General features: G+C 39.1%; 1 protein-coding gene across 6 annotated transcripts in view; it reads left to right on the forward strand.

Moving 5' to 3' along the window:
• LOC115351109 (muscular LMNA interacting protein) overlaps nt 1-22,886 on the forward strand; it is a 114,744-nt gene that overhangs the window by 85,450 nt on the left and 6,408 nt on the right. For 3 of the 6 annotated variants that reach the window (XM_030037496.1, XM_030037501.1, XM_030037502.1), the window contains 2 exons: nt 4,509-4,697; nt 18,560-18,613. The exons of 1 other annotated variant lie outside the window; for it this stretch is intronic. In XM_030037496.1, coding sequence (XP_029893356.1) covers nt 4,509-4,697; nt 18,560-18,613 — 243 coding nt within the window. Of the gene's footprint in view, nt 1-894; nt 3,437-4,508; nt 4,698-18,559; nt 18,614-22,886 lie in introns of those variants that run through there. 2 more of the 6 variants (XM_030037497.1, XM_030037498.2) reach the window with 2 other exon arrangements.

Below are 22,886 nucleotides of genomic sequence, written 5' to 3' on the forward strand. Positions count from 1 at the left end.
GAGCCCCAGTGAATTTCGGTGTTACTGCCCATGCGTAGTTCCCCAGGTTTGTATTCACGTCCCTCCACAGCTTGAGGGGACAGCTCTTGTACCACACACAAGGGCCATTAACAGGCAGCCCATGGGGCAGCAAAAATGCTGTCTTCTCTCACAGACCTCTGCATAAAGATGTAGGATCACTTTGCAAAAGCACGTCTTGAACTTTGCTGACCCGTATGAGGCATTATCTCAGAGAAACACCGGATAAATGGTTCTGTCAGCCTTTTCTCGTGCATTTGTGTTTGTGCGCATTATTGTGAATTAAACCTTAACTGCGATACATAATCTGAATGTCCCTGTAGGAGCTTATTATTAACCTGTCCAGTATGTTCGGAATCTTCCATCTGGAGGGTAGTAAAATGAAGCCAATAGTCTTCGTCAGACACGATGTGAATAAAATACTTTGCTAATTGAATTTCTCTTACTTCTATGCCTCTCCAGTCACATTAGAGAGAGACTGTAGCAATGGCAGTCCTCTCTTCTTCCTTTTATAGCTGAATTTTTTTAAGATTTGCATTTTAGCTCTTTCCATTCCTCCCCATAGCTCTGACTTACTGTAGGACAACCCTGGCATTTCTCAAGAGTACTGCAGCATTACAAACAGAGGAAGGTTTATTTGTAATGTTAGTGGGTTCCAGCAACACATGTTGGTAGCATCAGAAGGTTTCTCATTCTATAGGTTCCTACAGAATGTAGAGTTTCTGTAAAATACTAAAAAAAATGCATTAAAATGATGATTTATAATTTGTCTCTGAACTTTTGAGGTTGACAGTGAGTATTTGACTTCAGAGACTGCAGGTGAGTTCATAGTGAGTTTTTCATGCTTTAACTTACTGAAACCCTTCTGATGCCAAGGCACTGTGCTGCCATTCACCTGGGATGAAAGAAGAGGAGAGCTGACCTGGAGCTGCTGCTAGAGAACTTCTGGCCTAGGCCACCCCAGCGGGCCCTCTCTGCAAAGGCAGGGCCAGCTGATACCTCCCTTTCATCAGGGCTGGGCACTGATTCTGCTGGCTGTAGTTCTGCTGATGAAGAAGTGATGCAATCACCAAACTTTGTATTTTCAGGCAAATACAAACCTGGGGTTATTGCCATAGTCTGAAGCTTTCTGACATTTGAAGCTAATTGTGAAAACCAATCAACTTACACCTTACAAATTACTACGGTACATATTACTGAAGTACTGAGAATGTAATAAGTCCATGAATAAATGTGGTTCTTATAACAAAAGCCAAAATTATTTTATATAAGAGCTATGTATTAAAATGAACTAAACAAAGAGTGCACTGACTTTGAGAGATGGAAAAGTTACTTTCACAATGAATATGTTCAGTTTTGCTTCCTTTATTTAAAAGAACAATGTCATATGCTTTAAAGTATTGATAAATTGGTATTATTATCCTAACCTAAGAAATACCACAAGTTCCTGTAAAATACTTGTTGTTTTGGGAGATCTCTATTAAGACATCTTTGTTCTGAAAAAGGAAGTACTTAGAGCTGTATTCAGATGGATTCACTGACTTAATAGAAACTGGTTTTGTTTGTGTGAGAAATGGCCATATGATTCTAGTGGTGGTCTAATACAACAATTAATAGTACGATAATAGCCAGATCTGGGGAAAACACTAAAGCGCTGAACATGACAGCACATGCTTATGATTTCAGCTCTTGCCTCTCGGAGTAGGTTTATGGTGCCAATATGAGTCCCCTGTGAGTGGAGGAGACTTGGGTGCCCACATGAGGATGTTCACAATCTTACAGCATCTGTGAAACTCTCCTGAGGCATTTTAGTGCCTGTAAGAGGGCTGCAGCACTGCCTGTGGAGCTGGGCTCGGTGCCCAGACAACAGCTTGAAAATTGCCGTGGCGGTCTCTAACCCCGGGGTTGTTAGCCTATAAGGACACTTGTTCTCCCTCGTCACCTGCCCTCAGTAGTTAGCATTTTTGGCTGCACAGTGGCTGGCTTTCAAAGACTGGGAGGTGTTCCCACCAGTATTACCCCCAAGCCAGGTGAATTGACTGCTTTCATGGGATGTGAGAACTGTGGATTAAAACTAGGAGACTAGCAGCTAGGCTTTCGGCTTTCTGCGGAAGAGCCGGTGCTAGTCCACTTGTCCTCAAACAAGAACTTAGCAGGCATCTAGCGTGGCTGAGGGCAAAACTGCTCATACTGTTACTGATTTTCTCTGGTTTTCTTTGGAGATTTTCCCAGTCCTGCTGGGAGGCTCAGCTCTTACATTTCTGTTCTCTCCATCTCTCTGCATTTTCTTTTCCTTTCTTTCATTGCCAACAACACCCTCCCTAGGTGACGTTGCTGTCCCTCCTTCACCCAGCCCATCTTGAAAGGACAGACCCTTTCAGGATGCATCTTTCAGGACGGTAGACTAGAAGAAGTTCCGGATGGCATCAGCTTTAACAACTTCTCTCTTGATTTTTCTTAGACCTCTGCAGTACCTTCCCTCCCTGCCAAACCTCCCAGTGTGACACTGAGCACTGGTGACTATGTGGGTGACATTCAGTTTGAGACATAATGATGCAGCCAGCCGTAACTGCTGACCTTCAGCTTCACGTCCCTGTGTTGAACACGTTTTTTTGCACAACAGAGAGTAGCTTGTTTGCTTTTCATTTCATTAAGGAATGTCCCCGTGTGGAAAAGGCCATTTCCCTTGTAAAAAAATAGTAATTTTTGCTTTAACAGGCAGCTGTTCTCATGCAGATAATTCAAGGTAATGGATGGAGACAAAAAGAGATTTCTAAATTAGTAAAGATCATCTGGAAAGGATGTAGCTCAGCTCACGGATAGCTCTTCTTATCTGTGTTCTGGGTACACTGTATATAGATTAACACTGGTGTGCCAATCAAATTAACAAACCAGGGAAAAACGCCATTTTATTTTGGCTTTTTCTCATATTAGCTTATGCTGCCTTCTTTCTTTTTCTTTTCTTTTTTTTTTTTTTTTTTCTCCAGAGGACATATACAACTTGTAGCACTGGCTATTCAGTGGATATCCCCCATCCAAAACTTGTTACAGAGTGTAGTATTTCTGAGGTTCCGATATGACAGTATTAAGCTTCCCACATTTTTAGATGCCCTTACTGGAGATGACAATTTCCCCTTCATGAGAAAGAATTTTTTTCCTCTTGCTTAGTACATTTCAGTAATATTTCAGAAATTTTGCAAGTATGCTCCAATTTGTTCAACAAAGCACCATAAAATATACTGGAAGTGACAGCTTCATGAAAATTTTCAGTTGAAACTGGGGAAACAATCTTTTCTGGGGAAAAAATAGGGCATTTTGTTACATAGTAATATGAAAACAACTCATAATATATGGTAGAGAATTAATGCGCTTGCAAATATTTATTGACAAGAATGTACATAGGCTCCTTTGTCATTAATAAGAGCAAGATAAGGATGAACTAAAGAGATATTAGTTACACTTGGCATGAAGCTGTGAGGCCAGTTTGCCAAGTGTTATCATTACTAGAAGTAGGGCTGGTGTCTCTGAGGAGGAGCGGCAGGAGGCAAAGTCGGTGTGAAGCGGTGGCTGGCTGGTGCCCTCCCAGCCGCTCTCGCCAATGCAGGGCTCTTATCCGCTCGTTTGCTCATGCTCACTCTTTCGGTGGGTGATGCATTAGCTTCTGCTGGAACTAATCACAGCTCCTCACAAATTTTCTTGGTCTTGAGCTCAAAGTGCGCAGGGGAGTTTCTGGTCTACACTTAGCCAGCCAAGCGGGTGAGAATTTGGGATGTTTGTGACAATGGCCTTGACAAAACCTAAGCACGATTTTTGCCAAAAGCTGGGTATGCCTCCTTGACTCTTTACCAAATCTTTTTAAAATCAATTTTTTTAAAGAATTTTATCCTTTAGGTGCAAAAAGCACATATGTATTGGGTTTTTTTAACCAGCAACACTATTAACTGCTGACAACTTGCAGTAGTAACATGTATAGTGTGTGTACCTTCACTGGTTTAACTCTTAAATGGCTGAAAAATCTTGTTAGAGTCTTGTTAAAAAGCCTGAAGTGCTCCTGCTAGTATATAGGCAAGGCAGACTTTCTTTTGTACCTCGCAGACACTGTTTTCAGATTGGTTTTGCTTCCAATCCACTCTCTCAGAAAATGTCCCAAAATGGGGCCATTTTATCCTATCACAAGATCCTTCTGGGCTTTCCTTCTCTGTCACTTGAACGTCAGTTGAGCTGCAAGAAGGAGAAGCACTGGACCCCAGCCAAAGCATAACTGGTTTAATGGGACATCTACAGCAGGTTTTTGTGTGTGTACTTTCATGCCAGTGAAAGTGCTTATTGTAGAGCAATTGTATTGGCATGAAGGTAGAGTTATATTTCCTAGTTAATCATCAAGCCCTATGAAATGTAAAAAAGGTGCAAGACAAGCACTTTGCTTTCTGTCCAAAGCTTTTTTTTTGCATTCATTAATCTGCTTCTGTTTACTTTTCTTTTTTTCATAGGAGACTTCTCTCCTACACCCTCTGTATCCAACTAAACTGATCCCTCCAACTAAGTCCCCTTTGCGTCCTCCGTCCGTCTCCCTCGCTGACTGTCTAAACCCTGGACCTTTCAGCCACTTGTCTTCTATCACGTGTGATGTTCATGAGAATCCTTATAGCCCTTACAGTCACAACTCTTTGTACAATAAGGTGAGCATCAAGTGTGGTGTGATTCAAAAGTGTTGTCAGGCTTTCATCCTTTTAATTCTAGGCAGAATTCAGCTGAGTCATTACATTTCAGTGCTGGCAGGTGCTCTGGGAGATGCATCTCAGATGAGCCTGTGTCTCCAGCATCCTTGGAGATATGACTGCTTTTCCTTCCCTTGGCACAGCTCATGTCAGGGCTTGCTTCCTCCAGACTAGCTAGGACAGGGCTCCCACCACTCTTCATTCAAGCTATCTGTTCTCTAAAAGAGGAATAATCTATTTCATCTCTTATGCTCAGATTACTTTTAACATTTACCCATAGTAAGGTAACGGGCTATTTCTTTTTTCTTGGGGACGGGAAGGGAGACTAACCTGAGGGAAGGGAGGCTAACCTGAGAGAAATACAGGCTTTTCCAGTGGCTTTATCTGTCATCCTGACAAGCAGTTCTCTCTTGCCAATGCAAAGGGAATCACACCCTTGCTGACATTTGTGTCTTCTTTGAAACAGCAGTGAAGAAGTTACACAAAATCTCAGTAGTCCAAGGTGTGTGGGTGACAGGGCTGGCTAATGAGCTTTGTAAGGTGAAAACTGGGCCCTACGTCTTAACGGAAGTCTTTTCGAAGAGCAGCTGGAATGAGGTATTTACAATACCTCAAGAGAGCCCCTGCCTGGTATTAGAACAGCATCGGTCGTGGAAGTCTGTAGAAGATGCTGTTTGGACCCCTCAGCTGCATCCCTCCCATGTCCTCTTTTTCTAACACAAAATCTGGCTGCAAATGCTCAAACCTTGATGCCAGGAGAGATAATCCCACTCCAAGATGTACAGTGTGATTTATTTGGGATGGAAGAGGTTAAAACACAGGCCTTAGTTTCTGTTTCTTTAGGCTATGTCATGGTTTCCTCATCAGGGGAAGGACCAATGTGAAATACGCATTACTAGTTTCAGGCACATTGGGAGCCAAGACTGCTTTGGAGACAAGTATCACCTCTGCAGAGAATGTATGTTAGTCAGCTGTCAGACTCTGAAGAAATGCCTGGAAACACCTTTTTGTCCCCATTGACTAGAAACATAACTTAGGTTAATAGGCAATATCAATATTGTCTGAAGTTGGCCCCTCCATGCTGTGGGGTTTATAGAATTTACCATTTTACCCACTTATTATGACGGACTAAGACTAAAACTAAAACTAAAACCAACCTTCCATTTTGTCTTTGAGGGATCCTGAACAAAAACACCTTTTCACATCTGCTAGACTGGGTTTTGTTCTGTTCCAATTTTTACTAAACTGGGCTGACATGTTTATTTAGACAGCAATGATTTTATGATCACCTATTTTTTGACAAGTTTCCTGGTTCATTGCAGGGCATTCACATGAACAAACAAAGAGTTCATATGACCACTGAAGCCAGTTCTTATAATGAAAATGGGTATTTGCTATTGCTAGTGGAAAGACTGCTAGAAACTCAGAAATTTATATAGGAAGGTGAATAAGGCAGGGAAGAGTAGTCTGAAGATAATTAAGATAGTGTAATTTTTTGGTATATCATGTTAGCTGTTTTCTCAAACAGGGATATTCTTGCTGAATAATTGCTGAAATAGGGAAATTTTGCTGCTGCTCTGATTTCCCATAGCACTGTGCACCCAAAACTCTTCTCTGGAATGCAGAGGTCATAGGACAGCCCAGACTGTGTATTTGCATTCCACCCATGTGGTGATGGTTACGAGGCCTCTTCATCCACAATTTTTTATCTCAAGGAACTTTTGTCATTCTAAGCAACCTTTGTGAGCTTTGCAAACCGATAAATGAAGCCACACCTCTCTGATGTTAAGACCTTCTTCCTGTACAATGTAAATACAAGAGCTACATCATCTCTTTGATTTCTTCCATTTCCCTGTATAACACAAATTTGCTTTCTTACTTGGGTCATTTTTAACTGTCCACTATTAGCAAAGGTATTTCACATGATTTTTCTGTAAGCTTCACACATCTGTAAACAGCTTTTATTTTATTTTTATATTTTTTATATATATTATATATTTTATATATTCTAATTTCCATGTTGAACTCTGACTCTCTGTTTAAGTCTGCAACTTTCCAGGGTTGAGCAGCACCATCCATAGCCTAAAAGTCACTGAAGAGTGCTGTATTCTATCAAAGGAAAGCTCAGAGGGTCATTTAATTTTACTTCAAATACTACTGCAGCACCATTTTGAATAGTTATGTCATCAGGGAGCTAATTGAGAGGGATGTGTTTTAGATGAGGCCCTAGTACTGACCGCTGTGACAATTTAAGCAAAAAAGTTCACACATTTGGGCTTCTGGTTGACTTCCCATCGCCATCCCTCTCATCATGTAAGTGAAATAGGCTCCTGACTTTGGTCAAGACCACATGCAATGGTCATGCTTGTGTTTCTCCAAATGCATCCCTTAATTTAGTTAATGTAGCAAGTTCTCTCTTCCATCCCATGAGATTTAGTGAAAATCCATGGGAATCTATGATGTTAACCTTGATTAGTAAAAAAAAAAAAAGCAATAATTAGATCTTCTGAAGCAGAATTGGTGAGAATGATGAAGATTTTTGAGATGAGTATCTTTTTTGAGACTTCTTTGGAGAATTTTCAGTATAACTCAATTTACCATTGATTGTTTCCTAGTGTTTAAAATAATTGTAATAATTGAATTATTTGCAATAATTTTAAAGTCTTAGCCAATGAAGATAAGGGTAACTGATATAAAATAAGACAACTCAATTGTCAGAGGTAGGTAAGATTTTTAAGCATTACTGGTAGTGCTAGTAAATACCTTTAGTAAAATTTATTGTATTTCTGAACTGATGTCACTCTCTAGGTAGGTGTGGCCCAATACTTTGGGAAACAGAATAATCAAATGTCAATATTGGGCTAGTTTAATACAAACAGAGGTTTATTTACACAAGAAGTAAATATTCACCACTTAAAATTTTTTTTTTAACATTTCTGTTTTGGTCTATAGTATTAACATTTCTGTTTTGGTCTATAGTATTAACATTCTTTGATAACCAAAGGAAGATTAATTTCAATCTTATTCACATGATCAATATTTAACATTTGAGTCAATATATGTTGATAAAAACCCTGACAATATTTGCCTGTTATTTCTCAGAATAACCCTGTCTTCTGCGCCACCCAACTACAGTCTAAGCTATTCATGTTTTTAAAAAGACATGATTTGTTGGACTCGATGATCTTAAAGGTCTTTTCCAACCTAAACGATTCTATGTTTCTACGATTGTATATTTTTTGGTCATAAATAATCGAAGTAACAGAAAACACAGTACAGTAGACACAGTATCAGATGTAGAAACAACATCCTGATATCATGGGAATTTCTTTCCATTCTCTACTAAACCTGAACTGTCATCTCTGTAAATTCCCTGGAGGTTCCCTCTCTCCACTCCTCATCCCTTGGGGTGACTCGCTTGCTGTCTCTTCAGCCATCCAGTAAACACATGGTCAGTGTCCACATGGTTCATCTCTACATATGTTACATTTCTAACTATATGTTGTATTTTGCTTCATGTTCCACTAGAGGGCAAAACCTGCTGCCATAAATTCTTACAATCATTTAAAATACGTTGTCAATACACTATTGAGAACAGACAGGATGTGCCAGTGAATGGAGTTGCTCCTCTTCACCCGCACTTTCATTAAAAAATTACTTTGAACAAGTGTTCTCTCAGAAATGGGAAATGGGATATGGGAAAAAACAGAATGATCACCTGTGTCTTATATTAGGGAGACTAGATATGGTGAGCTCCTAAACCCAGTATAATTTTATTTGTTGGCTCAGGGCATAAGAAAATAACAGCTGTCTCTATCTGAAATGCTTTATTGAAAGGACACTGTGGTGTTGTTTAGGCAGACTGGACCCAGTGCCAACCTGTTTTTGTTTGAAGCTCCACCAAGTACCTGAATCTTCACAGCTGATGGAATTATACAGATGAAGCTGAAAGATAGACCTGGCAGGTTTTGTAGATTATAGCTGCTCAGAGTGACGAAATCCATAAGCTGTGCCCCAGATCATTTCACAATGTGGTTTTAGCTTTGATGGGAGGAGGCAGCGGGAACCAAGATACTGTGTCTGTCCTTCTGTTTGGAGAAGAGCAGAGAAGGCTCCTCTCATCTGTGCACAGGCTGCTTCTGAAATAAAAATGTTGCCCATTCAAGTGAGCTGATTCTGTTCTCTTCAGCCTTGTCATCTCTCTTGTCCTCTCCTTCCCCACTGTGCTCTCCAGGCACCAGGCACTGCTGCTCTTATTTACACTCCTTGGTCTTGAGTAATTATATGGGTTAAACTTTTTATTATATAAAAAAAGTTCCTTTTCCTTTTGATTGGAATAAAACAGCTCAGGAATGTGGACTTGAGTGCAACTATTGCAGTGATGGAGAGCCTGAGGTAACATTTAGCTCTGTGGTTAACTCCGAAGCATGCTTCTGCTGGGAATCCCTCCAGCCTTTAATGGAGGACTACGTAGGGTGGAAGAGCACAACTCTGCACCTGGAGTACTGTGTTCAGTTCTGGTACTTGCAATTCAAAAAAAGGTGCAGACAGACTGGAGAGAGTCCAAAGGAGGGCCGTGAAGATGGTCAAAGGGCTGGAGAACTTGCCTTATGAGGAAAGACTGAAGGAGTTAGGTCTTCCCCTGGAGAAGAGAAGGTTCAGGGGAGACCTCATCACAGTATTCCAGTACTTAAAGGGTGGCTACAAAGAGGAAGGAGGCTCTTTCTTCACAGGGAGCCACACAGAGAAGACAAGGGACAATGGGTACAGCTTGCACCGGGAGAGGTTTCATTTTTATGTGAAAGAATTTTTTTACAGTGAGAACAACCAATCACTGGAACAACCTCCCCAGGGACGTGGTGGAGTCACCATCACTGGAGTTTCAAGATGTGTTTGGACAGGGTGCTAGATAATCTCATCTAGGCTCCCTTTCCCACAACAGGTTGGACCGCTCCAGCCCGGGCTGTTCTATGATTCTATGATTCATGTGGAGACACAATCGATGTAAATATCTGTCAGGGCAGAGAGCATTAGATTTTGGGAAACTGTCCATCATTTTGAAGGAGAAAGGAATGACCTGTCCAAGTGAAGAGGCAGGGGATGAGCGGGTGTAGCTCCCTCAGCTGGGGAATGCCTCTCAGTCCCTATTGACTTTCAGACTGCTTTTTATTTCTGTCAGCAAGGGCTGAGGACATCATTCATGTACATCCCTGTGAAAATCTCCCTGTTGGTTAAATATTTAGCAGCACAGCCTTGAAAATGGATTGGAGGGAACTGGCTTTTTGCAAGAGGTATGAGAAATGTTAAAAACCTACCATTTCTGTTCAGACATTACTTAGAAGAGTAAAGGTCCAAGACTGCAGAGGACAAGTTTTATTTAATGCCCAACTTTGGGCTCAAGCCAATTTAATTTTTTTCCTGGACCTAAATGGAGTTTTCTTGAAATCATTAAGTGTTGTGTTGGAATTGTCAGCCTTCCATAATCACTTGCAGGTCGGCAGGCTCCTAAGTAAGCAGAATATTTAAAGGGAATCTTTATTATTTTTTAAATGAAATCAGTGGTGTTTACCTCACCATCCACTCTCCTACTCATTGGAGTTTGTATTTGATTAATAGTAGCATAGTGGGAATTGACGTTTGGTGAATGCGGCAGCCTTTCAAGGTTGCCATGGAAAAGTACTTTTCTCCTAGACATCATCCCAGCAGCTTTTATTCCTAGAAGAGAGTTTTTTTCTTGCTTTTGAACTTTGATATTTAAATGCTCTACTTGTGTAGCTGTATTATGGTTGATCAACCTTCTGCACTCTGTGATCCAGAACAATTGCTTTAGTATAGAAAAACAAATCAGAGGCAAACAAGCCAGTTCGTTAGTGCTGTGCTACAAATTGGAGCTCTTTGTTGGGAAAATATTAATGCTTAATATTGTTGTGTCTCCTTTGTATATGCTTTTATGGCATTGCTTCGGCTCAGCGAGCTATTTTAATCATATCATACTTAGATGACATTTATATCACTTTGGACTTGGTTTGATAATGCCTGCAGAAAATGCCTCTGGAGTTCTTGCTCAGCTCATCTTCAAAGAAAGGCATTTCTCCTAAAGCACTTTAGAAGGATCATAACTTGGTAATCAATTGCTTTCTTCGAAGTCATCAAATTAGCAACAGAACATGAAGGTAGCTTAGGCTCAACAGGAGACACAGCAACATGCACTTAACATGGAGATGTCTCAAATCTGGCACTGCCTGGAAAGAACTCTGCTACCCACTCCTGTAGAGACAGCTCTTCCAAAGGAAAAAAAAGGAATTGATTGCTGTGTCACTCCTTTTGGCCTGGCTAGTTATGCAATTTTGAGAGCCTTTCTGTCTTATTTCCCCTAGGAGAAGCTGTTGATGGTAGGACCCTCGTATTTCTTTGGTGTACTTCTGTCCATTTAGAAAACAGGAAAAAACACAAAAAGTTGTTTTCTTGAATGTGGTAGGATCAAACCCCAGCAGGCACTTTTCATACTTAGGAACTAAAATGTGCTTCCCAGTGAATGCTGTGCCCAGAAGTGTCCAAGTTTCCTCTTGGAACATACTTACAGCCACTACTGTTGCTTTCTGCCTTCACATTTATACAGACTGTCTCTGCTGGGATAGCTTAAACCAGTCTCAAGCAACAAAAAGTGCTTTAAAATGTTTTGTCTTCATTCTTAGAAGTCTCTACATAATATAAAACTTGGGTTCAGTCATGCTTAGCTTTCTAGGATGATTTCATGTAGACTAGTGGATTACAGGCAGACATTTTTAATACATCAAATATAACAGAAATTCTGGCCCTAGCTAACAACTCATTTCTGAGATGTCTTTATCTTAGCCTTCTGTATCTTCAGATTAACATGTGAACACACATCTTAAAAACAAACAAAGGAAACACAACAGCCCAAATACTACAACACTGCTAGTATCTGCTTCTAATGTCTCTGTTGGTTTGTGAAGGGGATTCTATGAGATGTCCCATGGTGATGGGGGCTAGCTTGCCATAGCTCAGAGGCTGCTTCTGATGCTAGGATCCTGATCCATGACTGGATTTGGACTGGATACGACTCCATTTCTAGGGGAATTTGAAACCATAGAAAATGGGAATGTCAAAAAATAATCTCCATTAAACGATTTGGCAAATGGGAACTGCATGGGGACATGTCTTTGCTTGTAACATAGTAATAAAAACAAAAGACAAAATTACAAAGAACAGAATCCACTCAGAGGTAAAGGTTGTTATTAATGGCAAAAGCAAAAATATACTATTGAGTGAAAAATATCAAACAAGATTTGGTGGACATGTAACCTGTGTGAGAAACAAAAATGATACTTGTACGCTTTTTATTGAAGACAGTGAGAAAACAAAGTCTGAAGGAAAAAAATCATAATTAATGGAAACTATCCTAAAACACCCAGAGCTATAGAGAAATTTGTATCTTAGACCTCATTGAACACAGAGGTTTCTAGGCAATTTCCTACTGCTCTTTTAGATTGTAAAAAACTCTTCTGAGGTGTCAAAGAAAAGTTACAGTGAGCTGATAAACCTTTGGAAACTCTACATTTTAAAGGACAAATTGGCACAATTAGAATTCACTTAACTTTTATTGCAGGTATTGATATAATGTGTACTCTGAAATATGGCCTTAATTAACTCCACTTCCAGTTATGTTAGAAAAATGTATAAAGTATAGTTAGTTCTGGTGAAATTCCAAGTATGTACTTAGAGCTTTATTTAAAGAAACCAGTATTTACCTATGTTACAAACATGAAATTCAAGGCATTAGTGTTTTTTTTCTTTTTGGCAAACTGTTCTAAACTTTGATGAAGAGGTCATATATGATAAACTATAAATTATAGTACTAGCTTTCTCTTTTTCTCAATTAAACAGTGGCTATTATTTTAGAACTTATATGATAGGCAGAATATGATCTTAATACAAACTTAATATAGTAGGTGACAGTTACACACGTATACTCTTCAAAATTCAGTCAAAGTTTGTGGTTTGGATTTAGAGTAGCTAAGGTCAAAGATCCTTGTTGCATGAGAAGCTTACTCAGAAAACAGGGCTTATTCAGTTTTGCAGCTAATCTGGGAAGAAAATATGTGGGGGAAGGTCAGCTCTGAATATTAAATCCATTTCATTTCTGACTCACCTGGAAAGCAGTTCAAGTTCTTTGGCTGTTAGCAGTCAATGAGCAATGAGCCCCTGCATGGGGCAGGGAAGCATCGTCTCTTCTAAGCAATGACTCGATTTCTGTAAGTGCATAAATAGTTCACAGTCAATATGCTGACGGAAATTTCAAACACCTGTGTTGTTGGAAATTCTGAAATTTTCTTTCCAATACAGATGTAAATTTGAAAACATTTAAATACTCCAGAAATCAATATGCATCATTTGGGTTATATGAACTAACTCAAAACGGATAGTTCTAATCCATGTGATTAGAAGATGTTTGTCTCCTCTGCTGCCTTAATCTATAGGTGTGTAGGTTGTGGTTCTCATGCCTCAAGTCTTTGTTACGGGCCTGGTACCCTTGCTGGTCACCAGCTCCCATAATCACCTATAGTGAAATTAGCTCTGTGAGGATCTGCAGAGCTTGATTAGCCCACAGAAGAAAATAGAAGCTCTTATCATGATTGCCACAAAGTGCACTAGCAGTGAAATACACTTTAATATTTTATGGAAGTGATCCAAACCAAAACATCCAGGCCATAAAACACAGTATTTCAGAGAGGGGTGGGATTTCTTACGATTAAACACTTAATTTTAATTTTCTAAGGCACTAGTGAGAGTTTGCAAGAGACACCAAAATGTTTCGCAGAAAGCTTCATTCTCCTGTTGCTAGTATTTTTGACTGAAAAATAATTTTTGGCAGAAAATCCTCAGCCAATTCCATCGTAGACTAGTCCTGCATGAGAAATTAAACTTGGCCTGGGAAAAGGCATCCCAAGAAAAATCGATGCACTGCTGGGCTTGCGTGCATCTCCCTCCAGCTCCACTTAGAGATAAGGAGTTCCCTACTGCAAAGCCCTCTAACTCCTCCAGCCTCTGGTGTTCAGATACAAATCCTTCAGTCTCAGCTCACTCTGGCGCTCTCCAGGCCGGTGTCCTGTGAGAACCTGTCAGGGAACCATGTCTGCATCCGAGTTGTCCCTCTTGTGCAGGTACTTATCAGTATCTGGAGAGAGATTTGAAATCTTCAAGTTAAAAGTGCACAGGTACAGTAGTGTATACTAATGATTTGCAGGCCAGTCAGGATGTTCTATTTCATACGTGGCTGAAGGCACATTATAAATCTTTGTTGTGATCACCATTTCTACTTCACATTTCCTTTTATAGAGAGGTGAAAGGTGCAAAAGGATTGGTGCTTAACTGACTGAATCTTCGAAATGGATTTTATACTGTGTCATTTCAGAGAGACTATAGACATCATAATTATAAATTGTCCCTTTATGTTATGTATTTTCTCTCCCTTTAGTTGAAGGTAGTCCTTGCTCTGCTGCTGTGGGTGTTTTACCATTTACTGGTACCCTAGATTTCATGTTCTTGTACTCAGAAAAAGTGGTTATCTATAAAATTCTTTTATAAAAAAAGGTTGCTTGTTATGCATGTATAAATAAACATTTTTAGTCTTTGAGAAATTAGTAATTTTTCACATTGTGAAGAATGACTCTATGTTTCTTCAAAGTCTAGAGTACCTATTTATGTTCAAAGTGGATTAAAGACTTAACAGAGTAGTTTGAAAGAATACTGTATATGTGAATGTTTTCTGGTTACTATAGTTGAAACATTCTTATTTATTTGTTATGCACATTATCTCTCACAGGTTCCAAAGAGTTTTAAACCCATGTCTCAATTAGCAAAGGTTACAGACCCTCTAGAGAGTGACTTAGATTTATGAGAAAGGTCTTACACTGAGAACACCTCAGAAAGCTTTATATTAGTTCAGAGGCAGCTGTGATTCATAGCACAATAAAGATAAACTGACCTTTTAAAGGCAAATATGCCTTGCTGATTACTCTACAGAGCTAAATGAACAAAGGTCTAACTAAGATGTAATATAACCACATCTCTTCTAAGCCTTGACTGAGTCTGTAAGAGGTTCTTTTGGCCAGGTATATAATTTCCCTTTGAACTTACATGCTGCAAATACTTATATGTTGTCAGGATATTCTGCTGTCAGTAAAATTTTTGCAGCCACAAATACAGATTTGTCTAGTTTGCTCTTTCACGGTTCTTAGAAATAATAAAGAAAATGTCACATTACCAGAAAACTGAGTGACATCTAGAAAAGTTAAGAATTATTAATTAACTTGTAAGAGTAATGCAGAATTTAACTGGCAAAGGAAACAAGAACAGAAATTATAAAAGCAATATTGTCATCTTCCACCATCAACAGATGCAATCCTTTTACATTTGTAGAAGAAAATAGGGCTTCTTGCCAGCTGCTTTGACCTGGAGATGAAAGAATGCCAGTGACAGAGCTTAATCCAGTCTCACTAAAACAACTCACCTGTAAAAAGCACATAGTCCAAGTTGCATTCACACTTCAGATCTTGTGGACACAGGCACATTCCTATATGACCCTGAGGTATGATAATCACACAATGACTAGCAAGGAAGGGTTAATCCCACCTCATTCTACCTACTCTGCATTCTGGTACCTTTAAGTTGCCTGTCTGGTACTCTGATGTTGATAGCTCATCTTTGCAGAGATGACCATACGCTGTGAGGATCTTTCCCCTGCGCTTAGGGCCGTCAGTTGTACTGTGATTCAGACACAAGGCTGAGTTTAATCAGGTAGGCTATTTGTCCTGTTAAGTGTCCTTCGAACACCCTGGGCTGACCACCATGCAGACAAGGCAACGTGGAGATGCCAATGCCCTCCTGTAGTGCTTGCCCAGCCAGTGAGAAACCTGATTATAGTGCTCATCTCACCCTGCAGAGGTTCAAACTTCTCTATCTTTAAAAGCATCTGGTCCTTACCCACAGAGCTGCAGAAAGCAAGTGCACTGGGACAGCAAGTTCCATCCTGCTTGTGGGACTGGCATGGTGTGCATTTGAAAACACAAACATCATATGTGTAAGAAAAAATCAGGGAGGAAAGAATAAGACTCTGTAGCCTCTTGGTTAAACTCTGGGAGGACAGGCACCGAACCTTTTCCACTGCAAGGCTGACACATTGACGCTTGATGGAAATAACACAGAGAACAGCGTCCAGCTCGTTAGGATGAAGTCATCCAGGCCAAGGAACTCAGCTCCTTTGCAGCTGGCAGAGGCAGAGCTGTTCAATTCCCGGGAAAAACCCAACACCCTCCCCTCAGGGACCTGCAAGCCTATGCTTTATTTCAGCAGGAAGGATGCAGCACTTGGCTTATGTGCTCCATATTCACTAAAGTACTGCTTAAAGTTCTTTACAAATGTAGCCATATGTGAATTCCGTAAGACTAGATCCCCTGTCATGGCAAAATCAGGTCTCCAGACCTGACTAGTAGAATGTATAGACTCTTCTATGATAACTTCAGGGATTTTATGTCAGAGAAGCCTTGTGAAAACAGAGAACTGTATATGGTTCAGTTTTTCTCCAAGTCTTAAGCCTCTATTAACTCTTTTCCTCCATTATTAATCAGTAAAGTCCTTGTTTGCCTCTCACTTTTTTTCTTTCAATTAAGCCTCTCCAAAATAATCAATGTTAACAGTCTCTGTCTGTAAAAACTACACATAATACACATAGTTTTCCCTCTTTATGGAGACTGTTACAGATGTTGGCTCTTTAGTTTAAAAAGAGGATGCTATCAAAATGAAGGAAGCAAATATATTTCTTGGACAAAAAAGATCATTACTTTTGTCAGGTCTAAAGAAGGACTTGAGACCTCATACTCAAGGAAAAAGCTAAGGCAGAATCACGACTCACAGAGGCATTTCAGGTTAACACGGTATGCGATGAATACTAGCAAGAAAGGCCAGGATGAGATAACACAATAAAAGTGCATTTTTCATTGATTGGCTCTCTGTGTAATTTGAGAAAAAGAGCTGTTGCATTCTTGGAGTGCTGCCTCACTAGGGAGCTTTTCTTTCTTGCAAGCAGTGGACAATTCTTCTCAGAGAGCTTAGCTGCACATCAGAAAGTGATCAATACTTTCCCTCTTCTCTTTGTGATTGACCCTTCTTACTTTGCCTGGAATACAGACATGCGATATTCTAGTGAGGCAATAGATAACTCAAGTCTAGGGTTTATTTCAATGGTATAAGCTTGCCAAGATACTGCAGGTTTTGCTAGAACTTTGTACCTGTGCATCACCAAGGATTGCCCACCCTTGGTAGCTGCAGGATGCTGGGTTTGGAAACGGGACTTCTGTCTCCCCCATAGGCCATCAAACACCTCCTGGGTCTGTTCTGAAGAGCCGTGCTGCGAGCAGCGGGGTGCTGGAAGGTCTAGGGGCTGCCTCGGCGGCTGTGCCGGTGTAATACGGATCCAGGTGTGCGGCAGAGGGAGGGATGTTGCCGCTGAGAGGATCTAGGCTCCTTACCCCTTCTTTACCCTTCCTCTGCCTAAAATTATTCCCTCATCTAAATTTACTGAATAAAGAAATAAACTTATTGCCTAAAGTTATTCACTTGCCTTTTTATTTTTTGGGAAAAAAAAAAAAAAAAGTTAAGTGGTTCAAAGCTTCTGTAACTGCTGCTGTTGTTGCTGGAGTTGATTCCTGCTTCCCTGAAAATGAATTGGGACAAATTCACAAAGGGAGAGAGCAATACATAGTAGACCCATAAGGTAATTGCAGAAAACTAGAGTATATTCCACTTCAGTATCCTTCTTTGTATATAGCGCCAGTTTAGCAGATCAGTTTTGCTTCTCAAAAAGCAGTCTCAAAATTAATTTTCTTAGGGTAAGAGCAATATTTTTTTAAGCAACACATAATTTGTTAATTTACTATTTGGTCTAAATACCAAAACAAAGTAATGCCTTCCAACGTTGTTTTTGTACAATTCTAAAATACCCAAACCCTAACACTTTCAGCAACCTTTGCTCTAAAGAGGATGTCTCTGTGTCACTGTATAGGAAAACCTCACAAGCTTATGATCTTAACATTGCATTTATAAGCTCCAGCTTATCTATTTACCTGTATTCTAATGAAAACCTTATTGAAATTGGTATGGTTCTTCACTTGAGTCACATCCATTGAGCTTCATTCCTCAGATGCAAGTCATATAATAGTGAAAACACTGATAATTACCGAGATCTAAAACTCCTTTCTGCACATACTAATTACTGTTATACAGCATTTTTTAGTTAAATGTTTGTATGATTTATGTCTATGAAATTTAAGATTAAGGAGAGCTCTTTTGGAGGAGAATTAAGAAGACAGATATTCAAAGTGACAGAAATACAGTTACAGTTTTAAATAAATTTATGTCCATTATCTCATACTAAATGTATTATAAAGCAGGTGCTCTTGCTGTGATTTTTACTTGAGATGCCTCTTTCGAATTGGAAAGTGGTTTATACCTTCCCTGCTCTTCTAATTATGGGAATATGATATGACGGAAAACAGGCCATACTTTGAAATAGGTTTTCATACAGACAGACACAGAGTAGTAAGAGAGAGCTTGTTCAACGGGGAGCCTGTTGAACACAGATGGGATCTCACTGCCTTGCTATCCTTTGCATGACTGAGGGTATTGGCCTTCATTATTAAACTTCAGTAATATTTTATATAGAAATTGAACTGATAATGGATTTCTTTTTCCTGTTTTTTAACCTCATGCTCTCTTCGACCTGTGACATCTTGGCTCGGCAGCCCAGTCATCCCATAGTGCCTATTCCAGAAAATGAAACACTCAGCTCTAAGGAGGTAATCAGTTGACATTTAATGGGTTTAACCATTTGCATGCTAGCTTTATCTTTTATTTGTGTAGATTGTGTAGACTTGATGAGCAAAAATGTGCTGAGCTCCCAAATCTGCTCTTGTCCAGTGCACAGACTGGATAAGCATTAATTACTCTTAATGATTAATGAAGGAAAAAAAACCAGAGTTGTTTTTCAGACTGTGTTGCTTATGTGAATTTGGAGTAACACTAACATTTACACTTTAGGTTCCTGATATGTGCTGTTGGGATGTTAGCAAGTGGGATGTGTTAAATTGTGCAGTTAGCCCCATTCAAATCACGCATTCCACAATTTGTAGTTACTGGTATAGTTTCTGTTTTAAAGACCAGATACAGCAACTACCACAAGCACTTAGGATAATTAGTTATTGAGAATTTCATAAAGGACTGTCAAGAAAACATAAAACAATACATAGTGCAAGTTTGCCCAGTATCAAAATTCAGTGCCAGTTTTATTTGACTTTGAAGAAGGACACAAATCTTCTTGAAGTCTAAATTCAGTGGCCAATTCCCTACTACTTTTACATATCTAAACTCTAGGACCATAGTGGTTACCACCCTTGATAATTCATTCAGTGAGAGCTGAAGCGCTCTGCTACACATCATCAATTGTCTCTTGAGACAGAGTATATAAAAATTAAAAAAGTTCTACTGGCACAGGCAAGTTTTTTTTCCAACAGGATCATGAACATGAAGCTGAATTATAGCCTCAATGTTGAAATAAACATATGTAATTTAATTAACTATCATATTGTTTATTGTAGGCTTTGGAATGTAATGGAACATCTTTAATTAAAGGACATTTTCAACATTATTTTAGAAATTCACATAAGAAGGCATAACTTACTACCAGTAATAGCAATATGAGTACATTTATGACACAAGAATGAATTTTTTTACTACCGAGACCTCTCTTGGTTACCAGATGTGTGCTCACAATTATTTCACAAGTTTTTTAATGAGTTTAACAATATAGATAGGAATGATAATTACATTTTTGTAACACAGTTTATTTAAAATTAATTATTTTAAAATTGGATTCTAGTCTTGCTAAAAGCAGAAAAATGAACATTTAAATAAATGAAATGGATGTTTGCTAATAATTGCTACCAAATAAGTAACTTTCTTGTTGTTTTGAAAGATATTGAGGGAGTTTTGAGGTCAAGCCCTTCACCTGTTCAGAGGCCTTCACAGAAGTAGAGGGTTTGCCTGAATTCTGAGTTTGTTGACAGCCTGTCAATATATCCTCACTGTTTATCTCAGTTTCCATTGAAAAAAAAGGTTAAAAAAAGTAAAAGAAAGAAAGAAAGAAAAGAAAAAGTAGAAAACTCACTTGTTGGGTGGATCAACAGACTGCTGTTCTGAACCAGGAGTATATGAGAAATGAACGTAGCCTCTTATTCTCATGTGCACCCTTGGCCTCTCTGTGCAGGGGGTCAGGGACTTAGAGCTACTTCATATCTCTTTTTGTTTGAATCTTCACCACAGCCTTTCAGCCTCCTCCCTTCTTCCTTGCCTTTGACCTTTCTGCATGTTTCTACACCATCAATCCCCTTTCCTCTGCCTCCCAGGAGCCACTTCTTGGCTCTCTCAAAAGCAGTTGTTATGGTTTCTGCTGTGGATCTATCCAAAGGAAGCCCCAAGATGCCTTCAAAAAGTGAAGTTAGACAACAAATACCTTGCTGAGCTTCTCAGATATTGGTTGGTTTTTTTACATCTCATCTGTAAAGTTTCTGAAATACTACTGAATAAAGATATTTCCTTAGAGGGTGGTGAGAGGGACTGAATAGTTCTGAGGATAAATTTGTTGTTGAGATGAAACAGATTTGCACTACATCAGGCACTTTAAAATGTGTATATATATACACACATATGTGTATTTGTGTGTGTATATATATATAAATCTTTGTATGCATGTGTGCATATATATATATGCAGCCTCTGATGATGCAGATGATTTTCCTGTATTTGAAAATAAGATAGAGGAAAGCAAACAGCTAGATCCACATGTCTCATCCTTTTTTACAATTTACACATTGAGGAAGAGCTTTGCAGATCTAATGGAAAGACAGATCTTTTTGAACAGAACTCTTTTAAGAAACAAGACACATAATTTAACTGTTGCATTATTAAGATCAGTTCAGAAAGTGAAGCATCTCATTGACATAGTAAAGTCAGACTACTGTGACTGAGATATTCTTGAAAACATGAGGTTGTAGCATGTTCCAAATTGACAATGACAACAAAAGTGTAAAATTCCTTTGGTTAGAGACCAACTTAGTCTGTTCCAAGGCAGATAAAATATATAGCACTGTCTTCTAAAAGTTGCTTTGTGTTTTAAACAAACACTTCCAACAGAATTTCTATCAACCAATTTATTAAAAAGTTTGAATGTTCTTCAACAGTCGAAAACTATGTACCATGACCTATAGAATAAAGATCTCTGATGAAATTGTGGTTACATTTATAAAGATCAAAGACTATCAACTGGAAAGAAGAGGATTTATCTGGGCTGTTATATCAGTACTCTTTGTATTTCCCTTGATTAACGTCGTATTGGGTGATGATCATTCACCACTTACTTACAATAATGTTAGCTGGAGGCAAATAGTTAGCTTTAAAGTTAAAAAAAGTATCAGATACTATTTGGTACAGCTGAGCAAGCTGTGTTTTTGTGCGTGTTCCCTGGGGCCTGTCACTAATGTGTATTTTTTAACTGACTATAACTATACAGGTGGACTCCAGTCCATATGTAGATAGAGCAGGAAGAATTGTGTCAGGATCACCACAAACTGGTCAGGAAATAACATCAAGAGATGACACATTTTCTGTTTTCTTTATTACAAATCAAAGAAAGTCTTCTCCAATTAACTTTTCAAAGTACTTGTACAGGGCATGTTATCTAATTTTTTTTCCCCAATTTTTAATCTTATTTTTAGCAAGAGGAGGTGACCAGGGGACACCATCCTGGCCATGTTGAGACTGAGCAATGTCTTTACATGTTTAGAGGGTAGCAGAGAAGACACAAATACATCTAGAGATCACCCCCCCCTTTGCTTATTCTCAGTCAAGAAGGACTGAACAAAGGCATATGTTTCCCTTGAGATCTATTGCTGGAGATGGCAGTATACAGCACTGACACCCAGAAGGAGATCAACATCTGTGTTATCTTGGAGACAGACAGGAGAGCTACATAGGGCCAGGAGCAGCTCAAAACAAACTCTTCTTAGCTGCCCTGAGGGTGGTGGCTTCTTTGAGATATATTGTTGTTGAGCTGTCTCTGAAGAGCCACCACATTTTCACCATTTTCCCTTTCATGTGCTTGGGTCTTCAGAATTGCGTGTTATGCTGCTTTCCCTTGTCAGTGCATTGAAAAAAAACAAGGTAGGCCTTAGCTGATGATTTTTAAAATCACAACATCTTTCAGGCACCTATATTGTTCCTTCTTATTTAGGAACCTATCTTGACCCTAGGAATTGTTTATACTGAATTTACACTTCATGAGTTTACATAACCCACAAGTCTCCACCTAATTTAAAATGTCCTTTTTATCAGTGAAGTCCTGTTTGGATGCTGAACTGGTTAGGAAAAATTCTAAGTTATGAGCCCAACATTACTCTTACTGCTGTAATAAGACCTTAGATCTCTGTCCTGTAGTCTCTGCCCTCACCAAAATGCTCTTCTTTAAAATTACATATAGGCTCATACTTAACAACTTCTCCTGCAATGTTCCTCCCTCAGAGTTAAAAACACAGTGAGAGAAAGTCAGTGTGATTTATGCAATTCCAAAAAAGAATGGGTAGGCAGATGCTCTGTGAAATGTAAGCACCTCCTTGACCTTTAGGAAGGAGTGAGAGAGGGGAAGAAGGAAAGGTGCTGCTAGTTTCTACTTAGTAATTTGTATTGTTTTCCTCAAAGTGAAGTATTCACTGGGGAAAAAAAAAAAGGAGTTACCTTTGTATTCAGAAGAACAGCATTCAATTTTTCATGCAACTTTAGCTTCATTCTGTAACAGCATGAAGCAAATCAGATCTGTCACTTCTCTGTGAAAGCAGGAAAACAAATAAGGAACATTCTTCTCCTTGTCAAATCCTTCTCTATAGCCAGCGCTTTTTAGTCAGAAGAGATCTGAAGGATACTCCTTTAAAACCTAACCAAGAGATATAACAGTAATTTCTGATACCTACTGTCTTCTTTCAAGTAAACCTAGTGTTTTCCCAGGTTACGATGTGTGAATGA

This window comes from Aquila chrysaetos, chromosome 15 (genome assembly GCF_900496995.4).
Source record: "Aquila chrysaetos chrysaetos chromosome 15, bAquChr1.4, whole genome shotgun sequence".
Taxonomy (NCBI): Eukaryota; Metazoa; Chordata; class Aves; order Accipitriformes; family Accipitridae; genus Aquila; species Aquila chrysaetos.